At 53.3% G+C, this 22,175-nt stretch overlaps 6 protein-coding genes across 6 annotated transcripts; 4 read left to right on the forward strand and 2 right to left on the reverse strand.

Moving 5' to 3' along the window:
- Positions 1-1,050: 1,050 nt before the first annotated feature.
- Positions 1,051-1,767, forward strand: M406DRAFT_325018 (uncharacterized protein; the record flags this gene model as incomplete). Its single annotated transcript, XM_040919939.1, has 1 exon — positions 1,051-1,767. One exon carries the CDS (start codon positions 1,051-1,053, stop codon positions 1,765-1,767), a length of 717 nt encoding a protein of 238 aa, XP_040780472.1.
- A 174-nt stretch (positions 1,768-1,941) lies between these two features.
- Positions 1,942-2,465, reverse strand: M406DRAFT_354037 (uncharacterized protein; the record flags this gene model as incomplete). The annotated part of the gene is made up of 1 exon (XM_040922812.1): positions 1,942-2,465. A coding segment is annotated over one exon (299 nt), but the record flags the coding sequence as incomplete, so codon positions are not given.
- A 1,171-nt stretch (positions 2,466-3,636) lies between these two features.
- On the forward strand, positions 3,637-4,437 carry M406DRAFT_325020 (uncharacterized protein; the record flags this gene model as incomplete). The annotated part of the gene is made up of 4 exons (XM_040919940.1): positions 3,637-3,846; positions 3,905-4,082; positions 4,210-4,236; positions 4,334-4,437. The coding sequence occupies 4 exons, from the start codon at positions 3,637-3,639 to the stop codon at positions 4,435-4,437; spliced, it is 519 nt and encodes a 172-aa protein (XP_040780474.1).
- Positions 4,438-5,186: 749 nt separating this feature from the next.
- On the reverse strand, positions 5,187-9,269 carry M406DRAFT_35624 (uncharacterized protein; the record flags this gene model as incomplete). The annotated part of the gene is made up of 2 exons (XM_040923391.1): positions 5,187-7,336; positions 7,409-9,269. 2 exons carry the CDS (start codon positions 9,267-9,269, stop codon positions 5,187-5,189), a joined length of 4,011 nt encoding a protein of 1,336 aa, XP_040780475.1.
- A 2,134-nt stretch (positions 9,270-11,403) lies between these two features.
- M406DRAFT_247088 (uncharacterized protein) lies at positions 11,404-14,332 on the forward strand (the record flags this gene model as incomplete). Its single annotated transcript, XM_040916447.1, has 7 exons — positions 11,404-11,494; positions 11,679-11,924; positions 11,991-12,228; positions 12,353-12,838; positions 12,899-12,946; positions 13,005-13,931; positions 14,038-14,332. The coding sequence occupies 7 exons, from the start codon at positions 11,404-11,406 to the stop codon at positions 14,330-14,332; spliced, it is 2,331 nt and encodes a 776-aa protein (XP_040780476.1).
- A 2,756-nt stretch (positions 14,333-17,088) lies between these two features.
- Positions 17,089-20,524, forward strand: M406DRAFT_86359 (family 3 glycoside hydrolase). Its single transcript, XM_040926076.1, has 5 exons — positions 17,089-17,368; positions 17,542-17,705; positions 17,807-18,195; positions 18,276-18,572; positions 18,665-20,524. The coding sequence occupies exons 1-5, from the start codon at positions 17,303-17,305 to the stop codon at positions 20,371-20,373; spliced, it is 2,625 nt and encodes an 874-aa protein (XP_040780477.1). The 5' UTR covers positions 17,089-17,302; the 3' UTR covers positions 20,374-20,524.
- Positions 20,525-22,175: the final 1,651 nt, after the last annotated feature.

The following is a 22,175-nucleotide window of genomic DNA, read 5'->3' on the forward strand; positions in this document are numbered from 1 at the left end:
GTATTTGTATCAAGCACACATTAGTGGCCGGACCTGCTGATACATTTGCCCCGTCTCCCACTGTCGTCTCTAATTATAACCATGTTTTACATCAAGGTGAAAAAGCAATCCGGGGCTGTGCATGCATATACCGATATGTGCACATTATTCCTTATCGATTACGAGACAAACTCCAAATGAAGCATAGATGTGCATGTCACGTCACGACGTGGCTGGCTCCCGCGGCCCAATAGCACCTTGACAAGACTACACTTCCCTGCGTTTCTTTTCTTCTGTTCCGAGATTTCTGACCGGAGTAGTGGTACCACGAATACCTTACCTGTCCTACTCTCCATCTTCTGCCCCCGTGGCGAGATGGCTTTTCTCGTTGTGTTGTCAGGAAGCGGGCACATGGTCCTCGCATCGCGACCAATAACGAGCTACAATTTGGCAAGTTGGGCGGGCCCTTGGTGCCTTAAGCCTTCCAAAGCTGGCAACGTAGAAGAAGGAAACAAATGCAGGCGTGTAGACCCAGCTTCTGAGGCGCTGTGTAGCTGAATGGACACGCTGCATACAGTGATGTGGGAGGGCAGCGGTCTCTCTCCGTCCACTGCTAGGCCCTCTCTCTTTTCTTTTTCCTCTGGGCAGATTAGTATTAGTGTCCATTTGTATCCCGCTTCAGGATGCTTCTGCATGTAGGGAACCGTGTGCTGTGCGGCTGCCTGCCATCATGACCGCCCAGTCGTGGGCTGCCAGGTTTTTGCTTGGGCCGGGGCTAACTGAGCATCATGGAGGCCACATGAGAGAAGAGAGCTCGTGTTCTCGACTGTCTTGGTGACACATTATTCGGCCGGACAACACCACCATTTCCCTTGGTGGCTGTTGCGAGGACGCCCAGTCCTACTGTCTAGGTGCCAGGTTTTCATTTATTCTCCATATCTTTCCACACGATCTACGAACCAGTCCTCTGTCTCGTGTGGTTCAGATCCCTCGCAATCCTGCGTTGAATTACACCTTGGAAATACATCCTTAACTTACCACAAACTACCATCGTCCCAATCAACAGCAGCCATGATCATCCCCGAGATCTGTTCTAGAGCCAACTCAACTCCCCTCCCTGCCGACATTCTTCCCATCATCCTGGTCTTCTCCTCCATAGGGGGCCTCATCCTCCTCGCCTCCGTGATCCTCGTGGTCCTACGCTTGCGCAACGAACTGCACCTGGACACCAGCACATGCCAGGAGTCGTGGATCAACGAACCAGGCATCACCTACAACGAGTACGAAAGACGCTGCCGCCTCGTTTCCAAACGCCTGTCCGTCGAGGAATCCCAGCGCATCCGCATAATCCGCAAGTCGCAACAGCGCCGCCTAGACGCCTTGTCGCAGCCTCCCTCAAGCACTTATCACGGCAACAGGAACGTCAAGACTGTAGAGAAGGGCCCCCAAGAGAACATCACGATAGCGGATGAAAAGTACGTGAGCTGGGAGCTTGCGCAGGCGAATGTGGAGCGGACGTGGCGACTTCATCATGACAGAGGCTCGCGGCTCCATCAGAAGAGCACCAGTGCAACCATTCCAGAACAAATCAACGGCACCGGCAATGACAGTGGCGATGGCGATATATCCCAGCGCCCACCGAGTGTGAGGCTCAAGACGCCACCGTTGCTCTCACACCCGCTGTTTAGAGATGGCAACGAGCGGTTCCGGTCACGACACTTGAGCTTGCCGACAGAGCTGACGCGCGCAAAGACCAGTCCTATGGTTCCTGGCAACAGTGGAATGTGAAGAGAAAGATTGTTGAGGGAGGGAGGTGGCGCAGGGTTAAATTATTAACGTGTACATAGGGACGTAGAATCAGAACAGGAGTTCCTTGTCTGAGATTTATTTGAGTCGAGTATGATTCTTTAACAGGTTGAGTGGATATTAGACAGTGTGTTTCGAGCACATACAAAGTGACAATTGATTTGTCACAACAATCAAGCTCATTCATCTGATTCAGACCACAACCTTGTCATGCTGGCCCTTCTCCCAGGATTTCCCTTCTCGCACCAACAAGAGCACGCCTTGAATGTACTTCGCGCCCCAATACACTCGCTTCACTGCCCATCAAATCACTTCTGAAATCTCTTATTCAGGGTCTCCATCGCATACTCCAGCGCCCCCGGAGGCGGCGGTCCCCCAGGGCTAGGATGCGTCTTGCTCATAGCCAACCACAGCCCGTCCACGCTCCAGCGCTGTACATATTCCTCCCAAGCCGCCTCGATAGCCGGCAGCATGTCGTCCGGGATGGCAGTGCCGGTCATGAGGACTCGAGGCCTCGGATAAAGGGCGTTGAGGACGACGGCGAGGTTCTGCGGCGAGTACTGGAGGGTGCCAGGCGACTCTGTCAGGTCCAGGATGGCTGCTAGCTTGAAGGGGGTCCCGGCGAGGAGCTCGTCTGTCTTCTGGGCTGTGACTCGGTGGATACCGATGACGACGGTGTAGATGGGAGTTTCACCAGCCATGTTGTCGTGGGCTTGTTGAATTTTATAACCAGTCAAAGAATGAATGATGAGACGAGACTGATAATTGAATTGTGTTGTTTGTTTGTGATGTGAATGTTTGGGAGCTGATCGTTGCTGTCAGGTCAAATTGGTCTCGAGGAAGAGCAAGATGCAAATATATATAAAAATAAAGACCTTCACTGCTTGTATAAGTGGACGTGACTGGACGACCGGTAGGATTATGCCTTGCGTTGATGTCCCAAACAGAGGTCGTTTCCGGGGTCGGGCAGCAATCCCCTCGGTCTTTCCGGCCTCGACAATGATCATGCCGCAGCTCATTTGGCGATTCCTTCAATTTGCACACATCTTGGGATCAGTTGCGCCCCATCGGCAGAATCCACCATTCGGAGACGGACATCGACGGAATGCCCGGCGAGGTGAACCGGGTATTACATTTATAAGCGGCAGATACTGAGAGCCGCTGCGGAAGCTCCGCGGATCTAGTCAAGTAATATCGTCAGCACATCATACGTAAGTACTTAGAAAAATCAAGTAAGAACTGTGGCATCTGACGGTCAGAGCCCTGAAATGACCGGGCCACTTATCGGTCAATCCCCCGGGATCCCATCTATGCTTGTGCATTTTCGTGGTGGCCTGTTCATTCTTTCTACCCTTGGAAAATAGTTACACCAGCTTTATTCTCTGCCTAGGTCAAGTCACTCATTGGTACAGTCCAGACCCAGCAAGCTATGAAACCTCTGATTATCATGACTCTATAGATGATGTAGTTGACAGTATTTTGGACCATATTGATGCTGCGATATGTAGTTCTCGAGCAATTCACCACACATTTCAAACCAGGTCTCTGATGAGTTGTGACATTGATGACGTTGCCATTTTCTCATACCTGATCAATATCATCACAAGATACGTTCCCACAAGCAGGCCGTTACTGATCAATCCTGACAAGACCTCATCTCGTCCCACCAGTGAAAAACTTTGGTAAATACTAACTCCACCCCTTCTACTACTCAACCCATTATCCCCCCCAGAATCTGATCAATACTCCTTCTTCCCACAGTGATCACCACACCCCTCCCTACATTTCGCAAAAGCCTCCTTCTCCGCCCGATCAGCCACCCCGTTCCAAAACCCACAGTACGCATTCGTGATGTCCTCCAGCGCCTTCAGGTCCACAGCCGAGCACGCCCCAAACGGGGTGGCATCGGGCGCCGATGCACACGGCCCGATGACCTGGGCCGACCGGTCTGCATTCTTGCAGTGGCAGATGTGGTCGTCCGGGGCGCAGCCGTCGGCGGCGAGGCCGCGGGCGACGCACGTCTCGGCGCAGCGGGGCACAAGACTGAGCAAGGCCTTCCCCGTCTGCACGCAGCCGAAGTCGATATGGCTGGGCGGGATGGGCACGTCAGGCCAGCTAGGTGGTGATGGTGGTGGCGGTGGCGGCGGCCACGGTCCGCCTGGGTAACCTGGATATTGAGGAGGGTCTGCTGGAGGAGGAGGAGGAGGAGGAGGAGGAGGAGGAGGAATGGGGTAACCTGGATACTGAGGAGGGTCTGCTGGAGGAGGAGAAGGAGGAGGAGGAAGGGGGTAAGGAGGGTAAGAAGGAGGCACAGCTTTAGCCGTGGCCTGTGCCGCCATGATGGCTATGAAAACGAAACCCTGGAGGACCTGCATCTTGATGATGATGATACTGGTGATAGATTGGACTACAAGTGAGAAGCAGCAAGATTGGCAAAGGTGAAAGACGGAGGTGAGAGGATGTCGACTGAGCACTCCTCCTAGGAATACAGACGGCCGTTCTTCTATATAGACCTTGGGCCTTTCAGGCTTTCATATGATGACACTAGCATCTGCCAGTGATATCACCAATTCAGACGATCAATCGGTGGCACATGCCCACATGCCCGCGAGGGCTTTGTCTTTTGAGATTTCAGGCGGCGGCATACAGTAGCGGCCGTTACGATTGGCGATGATATCGACGGTTCGTACGCGGCGCATTCGTGTTGTGTTAGCGGAGGCGGGCCCGAGCGAGTTTCAGTGCTTCTCAATCAGAGCAAATGAAGTTGGCGAAATCGCACTGGATAGTGTACCTTGTGAACCAAGATGGAGCTGAACGTTGGCTGTTGTTATTCTCGTGTTGTCTGGTTCCTCCACCCCTCTCTTTCTGTCGCAGGGGTATGAAGTACTAGAAATTGCAGGTCAAGTAAGAGTAATATTAAAAGATTAAAGATATAAATATTTAGACAGTATTCTCACATCCCTCAGTACCAAAGCTAAGGACTCGTACTAAAATCCGCATTAATTACAATACCTTTTTGTACACATATGACCTATTGAAGACCAGTGTCGATAGGGGCGACCTTCCTACCCTTGCCCAAGGGCAGGTGAAATTTTAGTTCTCCCCCAAGCCCGATCCAGACGCTTATTCTCTGGCTTGTAGCATGGTCGTTGTCGTTTCTCATCTACTCATAAATCAGCATAGCTTTCCATGTCTTGCGAACGAAAGCAGCGTAGAGGCGTTGGAGACGCACGAAAGCGACCATCACAGTGAGTATTTAGAAAAGAAGACGCAGGCCAGCTTGTTCATTTGCGTCTTGTGTCAGAGGCTCGGTGCAGACAGCCCGGAGACTCGTCAAAATTTCAACTGCACCGTTCCCCCTCGAATGCTGAAGTCGCCATCTCGTCCGTAGCCATTACTCGTCAATCGTCCTCGTCCAACTCGTCGCTTTCATCACCCTCGAGACCGAATTGACTCCCACCGTCCATTCTTGCAGTCACCTGTTTGACATACTTGGCATCTGGTCGCAAGCCTGCATACATAGAGGGGATGACCGCTGTCGGAGCGCCCACCGCGCCAGACAAGCCTCTTGATGTGACCGCTTCTGCTTTGATGTAACAAAGCTGCCGGCAGGCCATCTGCCAGACGAAGCGTGGCTTCATTTTCAAGCCTGTGCCACTGCGGTTGCAATACATGTAAAACGCAGTACTGGCTTTCAGTATAGCCCACTGTGACGTCTCGCCCCCCAAGCGCAGCATGTGCGGTACTTTGGATACTGTGCTTCCCGAAGTCTCCTCTTGGGGCGCGATTTCCTGCCACAGCGCGTAAATTCGCGCTACTTTCTCCGGAAAGCCAATAGTGTCGTCGCGTGTCTGCATAAGAGTGTCCCAACGACTGGCCACAGCCTGGATATCATCCTTGAGACGAGCGACGAGCTTGCTTGGTGTGGTCAGATCAACTAGCTCTTTATAACAAGAAGCAAGGTCTTTATCCCAGTGTGAAGGCCCCTCTTCTGCCGCCTTGTTCAGCCCCAATGCAGCGTGGAATGTACTCAGCTCAGTGTCGATAGTCGGCCTGGCAATGTTGAACTTGAGATGATCGATAATGTGCTCATACTGGTGCCCATCTGGTAAACGCTCTCTCTTGTAAAGCGGGTCTTCCGCATAAGACGGGAGACGGAGATCTTGCTGTAAGCGCCGAAAATCGGGCTCGGTGAAAACAATGCCCTGCTTGGCTTGATCAACGAGATTGCTGAGGAGAGTGCTGAGGACTGTTGCCGCATCATCGCAAACGGTGTTCTTGTGGTAGCATGATCGCTCCTTATAATTCGTACAGATGCCCAACATGCTCTTGCTAAGGTTGAACTCGAAGCACTTTCGCATCATCTCCGCCACAGCGCTCGCCAGGGGCTTCTCGGCTTCCGCGTGCTTCGATCGGATTTCATCCAATGTCTCCTTGTCTCGAGACATCCACTGCGAAAGGTCGGGTTGCTGCGGTACCACGGCGTTCTCGAAGTTGTCCACGAAGCGGGTGTCCCAACAAACCCATGCCAAATCTCCATCGTAGTCACCACCTGACAGCTTCTCGGCGAGCGGGACATCACCTTTGCTAGAGAACACCACCACATCCGTGAGGTCGGCAAGCTCAGGCTTGAACACTGCCTGAACCTTCTGAATATCGGACACGAAATGCGCTGGAGATCGTGCAACCAGAACGGGACCCTGGACCATCGTTCTGGCCCAATTCTCATCGGCCTGGAAAGCTGTCGAAAAGCCAATGTGCACCTCGTTCTCTCGGAGGACGCCACGGAAGTCAACCACCATGTAAAGGTATGCCGAGCGTCCTACTGTGATGTTGAGCTTCTTTGTAAGGATCTCACACTTACGCTTCTGAAGATTGTACGCAATATCGCTCAGAAACTTGTTAGCCTTGGGCTCAAAGCCAGCATCAAGCATACTGTTCATGAGTTCCTCGTCCTCCACAGGCGAGCCACCCTGATATGGTACGTGGCCATGAACAATCCGGTCGAATTTGTGCCTAGAATTCTCATGGCACCACTGTCGGAATTGAAGAGGGCATTGCAGCGCCTTCTTCTGTCCATCTAGGTCTCTCTGAAGGTTATCCTTAAGCAAGCTCCCGACTGCTTCTCTCATCAGGCCCTTATCAGGAGCTCTATCCTCAAGAACAGGAAGAAACTGAAGATTGAAGCTCGCCGGCTTGGGCATCGAGGCGTAGCTGCGTATCTCCAGCGTCCGGTGCTGAGGGTCAGCCTTTCCCCAGTCCAGCTCCCACTTCCGCTGAGAAGGATATGTCTCTATCCAGATCTCGTCGCTGAAAGGGGCCCCTGGAGCCTCGCTGACGATCCACATGCCCTTGGCACTGCCGAGGCGGCCTTGGATGGCACAAGGGATAGTCAAAAGCCCAAGACGATCCCGGATCGCCTTTGCGACTGCGGGTGACATTCTGGCAATGCCGTCATTCATGACCTTGCCTGTGGGGGAGACAATGTCCTCTAGGTAATGCCTCATCTGGCTGGGTTCGAAGATGACTGTCGGGCTAGTTCTGCTGAGGACTACAATGAAAGAATGAGCCTGGGACCGGCGCCTCCCTCTTTAGTTCGCCTCGGGGACGCCACCACACTTACCAAGTGATATTCTCTGAAACAACTTTAATGCAGGCTGGGACCTGTTTTTGTGGTTGCGAATATTCAGGGCCCATCTCAGCATCATGAGCAGCGATACTCGTTCGAAAGAGTTATCACTCTGACTCTTCTCGGCAAAGAAGAAAATGCGATCCTTGTAGACTGGCCTCGGATCTGGTCCGATCTGTAGGTCCTTCTGGGGCTTCCGCGACCCACCGCTCTTGGTATAGAATGCCTTCCACATACGTCCACACAAGGCATGGTCATCTGATAACCATGCGACGACGGCATTAAAGAAGGAACCATCGTCTCTGATGTAAGCCCGCAGGTTGGACGAGTCGGGCGAGGGCAAGAGCAGCTCCAGAAAGCGATCGGCTCCAAACTGGCGTGCCAGCCGATGTGATCGCTCCAGCTTCAACGGCTGCATGGAGAAACGAACATTCGGAACCGACCTTATCAGGTCCAAAGATGCCGAATAAACAACCTGTTGGTCGAACAGACAAGTGGACGGATCAATACTAGCAGCCCAGGCCGCGTCCATTGAAGGCTCTGGGAAGGCCTTGCCCTGAAAGGCCTCATGCCTCCACAGAGCCCTCCGCAGAGCTTTCTGCTCGTGCCATTCCTTGTCGTATTGAAGATTTGCCACTGTCATTAGATCCACATTGCAGCTTTGAGCAACCCTTGTTACTTCCCAGACCACTGGAAATGGGGCGGCTCGCAACCAGCTAGGACATTTTGGCCACACACCTCGCAATCGCTGTTGCATGACGGGAACACCTTCCTCTGCTGTGACAATTTCCTTCGCGCCGACTCTCTCGGTCGCAGAGACGAAGCCATCTGCTGGTCCGGACGAAATCACGGCATCTGACGGCTCAATGGTGGATGATGATGGGTCTTTACCACTCGGCTTGGAGGCAAGATCTTCATATTCTTGAAACAATTTCAGAAGGGCAGCTTGCGTCCCCGAGGACGGTGTGTCAACATACGATTGTTGGGAACATTGTGTTTGCTGATACTGCTCCGGCATACTTACCTCCACAGTGTCTTGGGTAGGTATTGGCTGATCGGCATCGGAGAAGATCGCTGAGTGAAAAGACGTTTCAGCAGTGCTCACTGAGGCGAATGACCTAGAAGCAGGCTCTGTTCCGGGCCTGTACAAGGCTGGTGGTGCAGCCACTGCAGCACTTGAAGGGCCAGACACATCGACACGACCTGTATCAGCACGTGGCCCGGGACGACTGGGTGCGGAGGCCGAGGTAGAAGCGGAAGTGGAAGCAGCTGAGTCCTGGACAGCAGCGGCCTTCCGTCTCTTAGCGGGATTGTCGGCCTGTAAGTCATCCTGGCGCCTCTTGAGAGGGTCAAGCGTCGCGCCGTCAGAGACGGCCAAACTGCCTCGTGAAGAGGATGCAGCGAAGGCGCTAGGCCCGCTTCTTGTCCTTGCAAAGACTCTAGGTTCTCGTGTGTTCGGCTTCGCCTCATCAAGGAGGCGGTTGAAAATGGTCTGAAGCCAGTCCCTCTGCACAAGACTGGCGGCAAGAGGTGGTTGTGCAGTCTGTGGAAGGGTACTGGGATCGGCGCCGGGTTTCTGGACCCAATTCGACCAGAAGCCCTTGGCCTCATAGTCAAAGTTGACGAGGAGGTCGTTGAGCGTACTTAGCCCTCCCATGAAGAAATGGGTCTCAAGACGTCTGTAGATCCTCCCGGCAGCATCCTCGGTCTCTCTCCGCATGGCTGGAGTGAGACCAGGATCAGGAATCGGGATGCCGATGTTGTAGCGAACATTGAGCTCATTCACGAAGCGGTGCAGATCTTCTCGTGGGTGGGGCTGCGCTCGCGCTTGGCCTTGGCCCTGGGAAGTGTTCATCGTCGACCAAGAAAGCAGAAGCAGACCCAACAGTGGCAGGTGGTCAGTGCAGACAGACGGGTCGGGGCGGCCCCAGCCGGAAGTAGCCCGATCGAGACAGGATTGAAGAGGTCTACACAGGAACTCCCAAGGTCAGCTTCCACTTTCACGATGCCCCATCTGAGCTATCTTGAGGTGCCAGGGAAGAGAATGCTGTGAGCTTGGAGAAAACACGTAGAGCATCTCCCATTTCGAAGAGGACGACGGCCTTTCGAGAGGGACTAGGGAGCGAACGACGGTGACAGGGGGATGTGTCTTACCAGCAAGACTGTGGCCAGGCGTTGACTTTGGAAGCGGTCAATGGATGCTGAAGTAAAGTCGTCGGAAGTTCTTTGTCGCGATCGCGTAGGTTCGTAGCACAAGCGCGTAATGGCGGCCAGAGCTATGTTCAGGAAGAAGGGGCCGGAAAATACCGTACAACCACCAACGACGCTCGCTGTTCGTACTTCCGCGGGCTGCCCTGAAAGTTAACCCTCGAGCAGCAGTCGACCGAAGATGCAGCAACTTGTCAATTTGAGGAGAGGAAACGGTGGTGATCAGTAGGAGCAGAGGTTGAATGAGTAGCCACTTGTCGTAGGAACGAGCTGAAACGCCCCCAATCTCGAGGACTGACCCATCAGCGGGGTAGAAAATATGTAAACAGTTCGTGCTTTCGAAATGCACTTTCAATTCACAGCTGAAAGAGGCGCTTGTCCATACTCAGCCTATCACAAGGTTGCAAGGGCGACCAGCCATCATGGGGGAAGGAGGGGGTCGTGGGTCCATGTCAATGGCCCATGTCGAGATGGGCGTCAAGAGTGGCACATTAGGTAAGCCGTGAGGACTTCTTTTGATAGTGTATCGTTTTGAAAATAGCTGTCATGTTGTGCCTGCTGCATTGCTGTCGACAGGATCAGGAAGTCATTCCTCCAGATTGACTCTGTAATCCATGCTCATTGTGGCACAGACGGAATAGCTTTCGTGAGCAAGCTGTGCCATGGCCATGGCAGGAAGACAAAAGCGATGTTAATGCTTAAATGGTGGTGTTGAGGAAGCGCAGCAGCAAGATGTGTGTATGTGAGTGTGAGGGAGGAGGGGAAGAGAGAGAAAAGAGTGGGGACAAGAGGGAGGACATCTTGACTCGTCATGGTGTATGGCCTGTCCATGGTTTGCCAAACCTTAAGGTCTTCCTTCCACTGCAGTGGTTCTATTTTCAGGCGTGCAGAGCTGCGATGGCCCCTAAAGTACTTACTTATTTAAGCAATCAATGTTCTTGAAAGGGGCAACCACTATACCACAGTAGATCACTGAAGTCTTAGACCCTTGCAAAAATCTCCGCAGCCCCCTGTACCTAGTGGTGTCAGTGCCTTGTGCCCTGCCCTAGGATGGAGCGGTGATGCCTGTCAAACCCGCCTGCCAGCAATTCGGTCCATAGTAGCGCCCGCCTGTACAGCGGAAGTCACAGTGGCAAGTGCCCCACCCAGCTGATTTGATCCAATGAAATCACAAGGATCTGCTTACCATACACACACACAATTGCATCAAGTCTGGTGGGGTTGGGATGACAGACAGAGTTCTAGTGTTGCTTGCCGCCCAGCACAGCACAACATCACTCACGACCACCAACTTTTTGAGCGCCTTTGTTTCACCCAACAGCCCTCCAACCAGGTCATTGAACTCACTCACTTTCTCTTGGCTTGGCTGGCTCGACAAGTGCTTCTGCTTTCAGCAGAGAGAGGCCCCTTTGCCACACATATATCGAAACGTTATCTGCATTTCCAGTCACGTCACAGTGGGTGGCAGCAGGCGGCCCCTCTCAACCACAGAGAAGACTTCAACCGTCGTCCACCACCGACCAACAACATACCTCGGAACCCCCACATCAGCCTCAGCTTACGCTTCTCCACTTAAATCAACTTCAATATCATCTTATGAGATCGACTACATCTTAGTAAACGATCTGTGCCTCGCCTTTCCGTTCCCGGCAGAGCCCGGCGAGGACGAACGCCACCACCCCTTTGAAGATACAGCCGAGAGAGAGAGGGAAACTTGGGAAGAGACTATTCTGTCACCCGTTTCATCTTTGCACGCATCGGATGCTCTGGAGACCACGGTCATGTCGGAGCAGAATGAAGGTCCCAACGTCGACGACCTGACCCCGGAAGAGGCCAGCCGCATCATTCACTCTCATCGCAAAGTACGATATGGTACGGTATGCCTTATTGTGTCTGCGTACCTCATTCTTCCTTGAAATGCCTCACTTGCCGTTATCATCGACGTTCCCCTGATAGTATCTCACTTATACCTCCTCATTTCTGATCTATCTGTTTACTCATCTGTGTCTCTGAAGTGAATATGTGCTCACCAATCCTTGCCTCTTCTTCTTCACAGGAACCGCATGTTGGCCATGTCGCCAGCGCAAGGTCAAGTGTGACAACAAGCAGCCATGCGAGAACTGTGTCAAGAGGGAACATCCCCAGCTGTGCTCCTACAAGCCGAACCGGTCGGCCAAGTCCAGCGCCTCTGATGGGACGGCACACGTCAACAAGAAGAGGGCCCTGTCCACCGAAGACCAAGACCATGGCTCCCGCGAGATGAGCAGCGACATCAAGTCTGATCCTGCCATGCGCCCTTTTGGTATTCCCTTCCGCACCAGAGAGACGGATCCTGATGAGCTTGAGCGTGATCTGACCCCGATCTCAGTTGACTCCGAATCAGCTGAGGTTACGAGATATCTCGGCCAAAACAGCATTCCTGCCCTGCTGAGGGAACAATCCTCCCCCAACGACCGGCCAGAGGGGGTCGACCACATCCGCCAGGACATGCGGTCTATTCTGGGATTGGACAACTCCGCCCCGTTCCCCCTCATGTCATCCAGGCATCTGGAGAAACTGACTGCCGACATCTCGGCAGAGCTACCGTCGGACAGGGAGGTCTACAAGTAGGTTGAACTCGGCCGTCGTTGCACCCCCAAAACCCACCGCCCTTCTTCTCCCCCTCTACGCCTTGGCTAGAGCCAGGCCTTGAAAACTTTCAGTCAAGACCCTTTCTTTTGACACTTCCAGGCTGTTCCGCACCTACAAGGAAATCCCTCAGGTCTTCTGGGGCTTCGTCATCGATATTGACGATCTGGAGTCGAAACTCATGGACTATCTGGAGGAAAGGGCCAAGAACGCAAGGAGCGCCACCAAGGCGCCCAGAAAACCAGTTTCGGCTTCGTGGCTCGCCATCCTCTTCGCGGTGCTCGCCGTGGGCTCTCAGTACCACGACTCGCCCTATCATATCCGAACCAGCAGCTCGCAAAAATACCTTCAAATCTCTATGCACTTCCTTCGGCTTGGCAACTTCCTCCTGAGGCCCAATTTCGATTCGATACAGGCCTTGCTTCTTGTTTCGTTTAGTCTTCTTAACGATATGAAGGCCGAAGGATCTTGGGCCCTGCTCGGTCTCACCTGTCGGCTTGCCCTGTCGCTTGGCCTTCACCGCGTGAACACACACCCTCCGACGGACCCGGAGGGGCAAAGGAAAGAACTAATCAGGAGGAAGTTATGGTGAGAATTTGCACTCTAGCAAACACCCACGGGCCAAGAGAAAGTAGCTGACTGTGACAGGTGGTGCTGTCTGTGGCACGACACCCTAACGTCGTTATCCTTTGATCGGTAATGTCTTCCTGTCTCTCGGAGCTGTCCCGAAACCTCTTACTGACGCCCAAGAAAGCGCACCCATGACGAACATCCCGTGCTGCCCGATCCCACTGTCTCCCAAGGCCGAGACCGGTGGCCTCACCTACCTCGAGGCTATGTACCATCTCTGCGAACACATCAACCGACGTCTCAACCCAGACGCGCTCGCAGAGGCGACCTACGTGCAGATCCTTGACAACTGCGAGGCTATTGAGAAGCTGCGCGATCGCGTCATCCCTCAGATCCGCCACAAGGAGGCCTGCAAGTCAGCTGTCGATCGCCTTCAACACTTTGCCATCCGCCTTCATACGAGCTTCGTCGCCTCGGTGTGCTGCCGGCCGGCGCTCAAGCGGGGCGCGGCGAGCAACCTCAGCTCGTCCGAGAGTAAGGTCCTCGCCAGCAAGTGCAAGGAGAACCTCACCGAGACGGTACGTATGTTCCTCGCCATGCACCAGCTGTCGGTCATTCCCACGCGGTCGTGGGCCTTTACGTACCATGGCCTCTCCTCGGCTGTCCTCCTCGGCCTCCTCCCGGAGACCAAGACAGACCCCGAGATTCGTCAGCTCCAGGGCGATCTCATCTCGGCCCTGTCGGCCACGGCTGCCAAGGACCAAACCTCGCCCATGCCGCACATCCACAAGACAGACAAGGACATTGAACTGTCCGGCCCGCTGTCACGAGCCCTCGTGGCTCTGAAAAACATATACGACCACGGGCATGTGATGGGTTCTGCGCTCAGGCGCGACAATGGAACCCGCTCTGGAACCCGCACGCCTCTGGCTATCAACCAACTTACCAACCCTCCCGTTGGTCTTGCCGAAGGCACGGATCCGAGTCTACTTGCTCCCTATCCGCAGCAGGGGGCTGGTTCCACTGGCGCACAAGGCCTGGATCCCCATCAGGATGCTGCACTCGCTATGGCGGAGCTGCAGAACGGAAGCGCAATAAGCGACTTGGCTAGGTAAGTGATACTGATCTATCTATCTCTCTCTCTCCCTCTCTCTCTCTCTCTCTCTTTTTTAACCCTCATTTGTATGGACGTGCGCAGTCATAGCTAACCATGTCAGCACCGCCAGCTTGCCCTTTGGGCCGACTACACAACAGCCACTGGGAATGCCAGACCTGGGTGCGCTCGACCCGAACGCGTATATCGAGCCCATGGAACTTTACGATTCTATCTTCTGGGGTGAGTCCACCTTTGCGCATCTCTCTGCTCGTGGGAGGGATCGCCATGAGGCTTACATGTGTGGCTTGATGACAGAGTCCCCGGACCCTTGGAATTCTGGTCTGGACTCGATGAGCTTCGACTTTCTCGCGCAACCGCCACCGGGCCAGCCACCACAGCAGCAGTTTTATTTCTGAACGCGACCACTCGTCAACGCTTTCCTTGAATCTATAGTTCTGACTGTGTGTGTCCAAGCGTCATCGCAAGATCTAATCTCCTGGTTGTGGCTGACTACCTCGGCCATTTCTTTTCGTCTCCTTTACTCCCTTCCTTAGTTGCTTGCAGTATTGTGTGCTGAGGCGTCGATAACATCATCATTGGAGGTTTTACCTCCCGGAAAAGGGTGTCTTGGTCTGGCTCGGCGCCATTGTTAAATTGCTTCATGACAAGGTCTTCTCACATTACGCGTGGAGGGTCTATTGGTTCTTGGTTCAGGTAGATTGTCAAGAATGAGCAGATGTATCGGATATGTTCGTTTTAAAATGGGGGGTATATTCGTTCTATCTGGCCAGGTGCCTACTGCTTCAACGCTGCGAAAGGCGATGGGGGGTGGGTTGAGGACTAGCAATTGTAGGTTACAAATAAAGGAGGGTAGCAAACGGGCCAAACAGAGGTCTTGACAATACGTAGTGTATATGCACCACTAGGTATGGTGAGGACTCTAGTCTTTCCATTGCTGCCTGGCTGTTCATCACTCTGTCTCTGGACGCCACGGCGCCTCTCACACGCCCCGTCCTCCTCTTCAAGCAACGAACAGGACAACCCACCACTTCCACTTCTTCAACCAAACCACCATCCGAAGATTTCACCAGCCACAAAGCTCCACGTCAGAGCTGATATGCATCAGGTAGATGTCACGTTGCTCTGTACGAAACTTTCAGTGGGTGTGGTGGTGATGGTGGTGGTGGTGGAGCTAGGGAAGGGAGAGGGATGCTATCGAGGCGCCAGACAAAGAGCAGGAGAGGGGGAAGGTTGGGGAAATGCTAGAGGTGAGATTGTAAAAGGCGGGGAAAAGAGAACAGGCATGATGGAGGATATCTTGGCAGGCGAACACAAAAAGTAAACGGCAAAGAGGACAGGGAAAAGAATTATTCACGCAGGGGTTGAGTGTACTTAATCAATAGGTGACAGACTCGCCGTACCTTGCGAGGGAGAATGATGAGATAGATTTGTACTTGTACAGGCCTGGGGGTAGACCAAGTAAATAAATTGGGGAAGCACATAGTAAGTGGATCTTGGAGTCAATAAACCATAACCGTAATATTATTTGAGTACAAGGTACAAAAGTACCTCAAGGAAGCATAACGATGACGATGACGATGACAGACAGCCGCCGGCATGCAACGGGTCAGTGTGTCGTTCCTGCCCCAAAGACCAAAACTAACAAAAGCAACCCCCGCACGAACCCACGAACGCACGCACACAAGCAGTCGTCGCTGACTGAACAAAGAAACCGACAAAAGAATTGTCGTCAGGGAATATTGGCATGCTGACATCTCATGCATGCATACAACAGCACACGAGTAGCATCGATGATTACCACCATGCATCAGAGATCCGAACCTGGACAATGCAAGGACACACACAATGCAAGACGACCCACCCACCTCAACCAGCCAGCCCAAACTTTTCTTTCTTCATCTGCGTTCCGAGATTGACTTCCGGTGCCGCCGGGTTCTACTCCGACCCTCCGGCACTGACGGCATTGGCATGGGTTATCGCCAGGCAGAAGAGAAAAGAAGGGAAAAAACGACAGATGCAGGAAGCAAGCATGTTGTGGAATATGGTCCGTTCCGGGGTGAGCTGTCAAGGGCTAAGCCATGTTATTGTGATCGGCCCTTCTCGAGGCGGGCTACAGACCGCTACTGCTGTGCTGTGACCACAAGCCAGGACAGATGCAGTATCGACTGTATGCAGGACGGGACTCGCCTCGACCTGACCTGAACTGCTTCCCCAGGGGGCTCCGTTGCCCCCCCCCCCCTTCTCCCCCTCTCGGTCGGCCACCGCCCACCGCCCACCCCCCCTGACGATTCCACCCCACCCAGCCCAACAGGCCCCGTCTTGGCTGGGGTAAAAGACGGTTACTATCCACTACAGCACTGAATTCCTTGCCGTGGGGTTCATGGGACGAACCACTATGGGGTAGGAGAGAGGAGAAGCAGCATGAGGTAGAAGACGATGAAAGAAGGGGGACAGCCACCCCACACAAACAAACACGAGCTTCCACGGTTCATCGAACGAGGCCTAGGGCTGACCTGCACAAGCCCGTCACAGGGATCAAGGCCCATGCCAGACCAGAATGACGCCGAACATAATCCTTTTTTTTTTTTTTTTTTTTTTTTTTTTTCCTTCCATTCTTCCGATTTGTTTCTTCTCTCTACTCCCATTTCCCTGCTCCTCTTGTGATGATGTATTTTCCTGCGGAGTAACTCCAAGCTTCTGCCGTCATGGATGATTCCGAGCTTGGGTGGGCGGGTCCTCTCCCATCAGTGGTGTAAGGTATGTACGATGGTCTGTGGTTTTTGGAGCATATTTTCTCCTTTGGTTTTCTGAGTGGTGGTGTTGATAGTGGAGGAGCAGCAGCAACAGGAACAAGTAACTCTTGTGGTCATACGTTGCCAAGGGGTAACCTGGTTGATCTATAGTATACTGCATAGTCGATCACATCGTGACGTTCTCCTGGTCTCCTGATGGGTTTTCCTTTTATTTTTCCTTGGTCCCGTCCCTGACGTTGTACTACTTACTACCCCGGTAGATCCAAGATCCATACCCCAGTTTTCACATACCTCAGCTGTTTGTTGATTCACACATGCTTATTTTCTTATTTATTTAACCCTTCCAGCCCCGCCCCGTCCTGTGAAGGAAAGTGAAGGCCTTTTTACTTTTGAGGCCATCCATTTCACACTCCATCCCCCCCCCCCCACCCTCCCTCTCTTTCTGTTGGTGAATGTCTCCCTGTCTCTGTTCATATCACAAAGCCATATAAAGTCCCAATTGGCTATCCCTCCCCTTCCTATTCCTCGTCAAGGTGGCTTGGAAGCAATACGCACACAAGCATCTTGGGGGACCAGTAAGAGACAGTTCTTTTCCACACAAAGAGAGACAACATGAAAGGACCAGCTGCGGCTGTTCTCTGGTTGGCGAGCCTCGGCTCAGCCATTGCCACGAACGAGGTACGTATTCACACAAGCATGCATGATCTCGTAGTTGGGGGACATGGCCTTGCTGGTCAGCTTGTATGGCAGCATACCAGTCGGGCACTCTGCCATGCGTCAACCATCAAGTCAATGTCTACACACATACATGTGACTCTGGTTGATATGTGCTGACGTTGATCACGTTACAGCTTCACGAGCGGCAGCAGTCTGAGCTCGCTTCCTCAGACCCATTCTACCCTTCGCCATGGATGGATCCTAACGCCGAGGGTTGGGAGGATGCCTACGCCCAGGCCAAGGCCATCGTCTCACAGATGACCATCATGGAGAAGGTGAACCTGACAACAGGCGTCGGGTGAGTGTATTTCCTCCTTGTATCCTGCCCTTTTCCACCAAGGCTAGTCCTATACTATTGTACTATAACGCAGGCACAAGGCTGACAAGATCATATAACAGCTGGGAGGGTGGACTCTGCGTGGGCAACACCGGCAGCGTACCCCGCCTGGGCATCCGCAGTCTGTGTATGCAGGACTCGCCGCTCGGTGTCCGCTTCGCCGATTGGGTCTCGGCCTTTCCCTCGGGCCAGACCACCGCGGCGACATGGAGCCGTGACCTCATGTACCGTCGCGGCCTGGCCATGGGCCAGGAGCACAAGGGCAAGGGTGTCGACGTCCAGTTGGGACCCGTCGCAGGACCCCTTGGCCGCTCGCCCGAGGGCGGCAGGAACTGGGAAGGCTTCTCTGTCGACCCTGTGCTGACGGGTGTTGGCATGGCCGAGACCATCAAGGGCATCCAGTCTGTGGGTGTGGTGGCTACAGCCAAGCACTTTATAGGCAACGAGCAAGGTATGTGGTATATTGTGTATACTTGAAATGAACAAAACTAGGCTTGACTGTACTAACAGCATCATCAAAAAAAAAACCAGAGCACTTCCGTCAGGAGCCAGAGGCTGTCGGGTATGGATTCAACATCACCGAGTCCATCTCTTCCAATATCGACGACAAGACCCTGCACGAGCTCTACGTCTGGCCCTTTGCAGATGCGGTCCGGGCTGGTGTGGGCTCTGTTATGTGCTCATACAACCAGATCAACAACTCGTACGCCTGCCAGAACTCCAAGATGCTCAACAACATTCTCAAGGGCGAGCTCGGCTTCCAGGGCTTCGTCATGAGTGACTGGTCTGCCCAGCACACTGGTGTCGCGGGCGCTGTGGCCGGCCTTGGTAGGTTTTTTTTTTTTTTTTCCTTTTACAATTCTGATCTAATATACATTGCCCCAGCTCTCAGTATACCAAAGGCTAATCAACCCCAACAGACATGTGCATGCCTGGTGACACCGCCTTCGATACAGGCGACGCCTACTGGGGCTCCAACCTCACCATTGCCGTCCTCAACGAGACCATGCCCCTATACCGCCTCGATGATATGGCATTGCGCATCATGGCCGCCCTCTACAAGGTCGGCTTCACCCTCGACGAGCCCGGCCCCAACTTCTCCTCCTGGACCAGGGAGACCTACCAGAACGCCTACTACTACGCGCAGGAGGGCTGGCAACAGGTCAACCAGCACGTCGACGTCCGCGGCGAGCATGCCGCCGTCATCCGTGAGATCGGCGCCAAGGGCACCGTCCTCCTCAAGAACTCGGGCGTCCTTCCCCTGGACAAACCCAAGTTCGTCGCCGTGATTGGTGAAGACGCTGGCCCTGCTCTGTATGGCCCGAACGGTTGCGCAGCCGGTGACCATGGCTGTGACAATGGCACGCTGGCCATGGGCTGGGGATCCGGCACCTCTGACTTCCCCTACCTCGTCACGCCCGACAGCGCCGTACAGCAACAGGTCCTGTCCTATGGCGGCCGCTACGAGAGCGTCCTTGACAACTATGCGACGAGCCAGATCGAGACACTTGTCCGGCAGGCGGGTTCTACGGCGATCGTATTCATCAACGCCGACAGCGGCGAGGGCTATATCAACGTCGACGGCAACATGGGCGACCGCAACAACCTGACCAACTGGAACGCCGGCGACGACCTCGTGAAGAATGTCTCGGCTATCAATAACAACACCATCGTGGTCATCCACAGCGTCGGGCCCACCCTGCTCACCGACTGGTACGACCATCCCAACATCACCGCCATTCTTTGGGCCGGTCTCCCGGGCCAGGAGTCTGGCAATGCCCTCGTTGACGTCCTCTTCGGCGCCGTCAACCCTGCTGGCCGCTCCCCCTTCACCTGGGGCGCCACGCGCGAGAGCTATGGCACAGATGTTCTATACGAGCCCAACAACGGCGACGGAGCACCCCAGGACGACTTCACCGAGGGTGTCTTCATCGACTACCGCTACTTCGACAAGACCAACGCCACGCCCATCTACGAGTTCGGCTTTGGCCTTTCATACACCACCTTCGAGTACTCGAACCTCCAAGTCACCAAGGTGACCAACGCCAGCGCCTACGTCGCCAACACGGGCTACTCTGCCGCGGCGCCCATCATCGGCAGCAGCAACTTCTCGACGGATATCGCCGACTACGCGTTTCCACAGGGCAGCTTCGACTACATCACGGCCTACATCTACCCGTACCTCAACTCCACCACCTCCCTCGAGGCCGCCTCCAACGACTCCAGCTACGGCCAGACCGCCGCCGAGTTCCTGCCCCCCAACGCCACCTCGTCGGCGCCGCAGCCCCTGCTGCCCGCCTCAGGAGCACCAGGTGGCAACCCGGGCCTCTGGGACGTTCTGTACACCGTGACAGCGGACATCCAGAACACGGGGTCCCTAGACGGCGACGAGGTGCCCCAGCTGTACCTCAGCCTCGGTGGTCCCGACGACCCCAAGGTCGTGCTGCGCGGGTTCGACCGCCTCACCATCGCGGCGGGCCAGACGGCGACGTTCACGGTGCAGCTGACGCGGCGTGATCTGAGCAACTGGGACACGGTCTCCCAGGACTGGGTGATCAGCAGCTACCCCAAGACGGTCTATGTCGGACGGAGCAGCAGGAAACTGGACCTGAGCGCTTCCTTGTCGTAGGGATGCAGGGAAGGAAATTTGAGATGATGGGTTCGGTCTCCTGCTGCCCAGGTTCTTTATGAAAATGAGCTGGTAGGTTAATGAGTTATATACTTTTACGTACATAGTGTTAGAAGATGAGGCTTTTAAAATATTAATGACTATTGAAAGCATCTGGCTGGGCTTGATGGGTATGCAGACTGTGACGGCGTTCTCACTACAGATCACTAAAGATGAGAATAATCTTTCCGGTGAGCATAATAACGTTTTTGGGGGGGGGAAGCATAAGGGAAATATTTGACCTGACGGTTGTGTTTACTACTTGGTAAGTACGAATGGATACGAACGACCTCCTGGGGAGGACGAGTGAGGGAGGCTTCGTGCCATCGGCGAATTCATTGTCTTGGACCCCTTGTTAAAACAAGGAATGGGTAGTAAAAGTCATGATCGAAACAATATTGAAAACAAGGAGTTGCTTTCTCAAAGTTTTGTTCTGCTTTGTCTATGATTTAGCTGTGGCATAGAAATCTGTCGGGACTTCTGAAGGAAAAAGCCTTTCGAAGTCAAGACTGGACATAGGGACCTTGATGGTGACGTTTATTTGCATGCATGCGTAAAACTTTCTGAGCCAATGCCTTGGAATTTGAACCATTGAAAGGGAAAAGATAGGGGCTATAGAGATGCTTGACAGATAATTTGACGCTGTGAGAAACTTTCTTTCCTCTCGTACCCAAGTATGACAACGAAAAGCTTCGGATGAGTTTCTCTGAGCCTCATCATGTTTGTCTCCTTTGAGAGCCCCTCAAAATCACTTTTCTTGTTTTGTGATGGCATGTAGTGTGCTTTGTTCCGAATTGTCTGAACACCACGAGGCATTATTATTTTGTTATCCGTTACAGTTGACGACGATACTTCATAAATGCAGACTCGTGGAGAAGTATTAGGTATAGCCAGTGTCGGGCTGAATACGTTTGTCTTTTTCCCACAAGAACCAAAATGCATAGCTATTGTTGTTGGGATTACATTGTAGACAATTTGCACAAAAGGAGGGCCTTGTATTCTCTGTTCGTATAGAATTACAAACATTTTCATCAGTAGACACAACAATTTTCTACGCACGATACTACATTGTTAATATTTACCAGTCAACTGTATTCATAATGTCGAATGACCCGAGTGAGACTATGTTGCCTCCTTGCTGATCGGTTTATCATTAGCACAATCAGATTGGTATCCCAGCAGGTCAGTTTCGCTCCCAAAGACACAGCGAATATTGTGTGAGTTTATCCATTTTCGTCAAGATGCATGCTGAACCGTTGCAGACAGCTGCCACGCCGTATTCCCGCCCCTTTACAGATAACCTGAGCCGAGAGCTGCCCAAACAGGCAATATATATTGGGAGTATTTGTCGAACATCAACACTCATTCATTTCCACAAAGGTAAAAGGCTTTTTAATTTACAAGCGCCTAATTAGTACATACTTCGCACTGACATTCCCCATCGGCACATCTCTACCCCGGTGCAAAGGCGGGTCCTCCGTTCCCCAAGACATGCGCTCCAATGAACCGCAGCGGGGGACGGGCCTTTTTCCCTTGTCCAATTTCCTTCTTTGCGCCCGCTCCTTGTTCGGTTACTCGAGTCAATAAAGTCAGTACCAAGAATTCTGGGGAAAAGGGTATCATTGTGCTACGACCCTCGTGACCACATCTAGCGGAGAGAAGAGGAAATCCGTCCGCCCGCCCGTCCATGCGGTCCACACGGCCTCACTACTGGAAAACGAAGGCAGAGATGGACGAGAGTTGGATTTGGTTTAGGGGGTTAA

Source organism: Cryphonectria parasitica (genome assembly GCF_011745365.1).
Source record: "Cryphonectria parasitica EP155 unplaced genomic scaffold M406scaffold_1, whole genome shotgun sequence".
Classification (NCBI taxonomy): domain Eukaryota; kingdom Fungi; phylum Ascomycota; class Sordariomycetes; order Diaporthales; family Cryphonectriaceae; genus Cryphonectria; species Cryphonectria parasitica.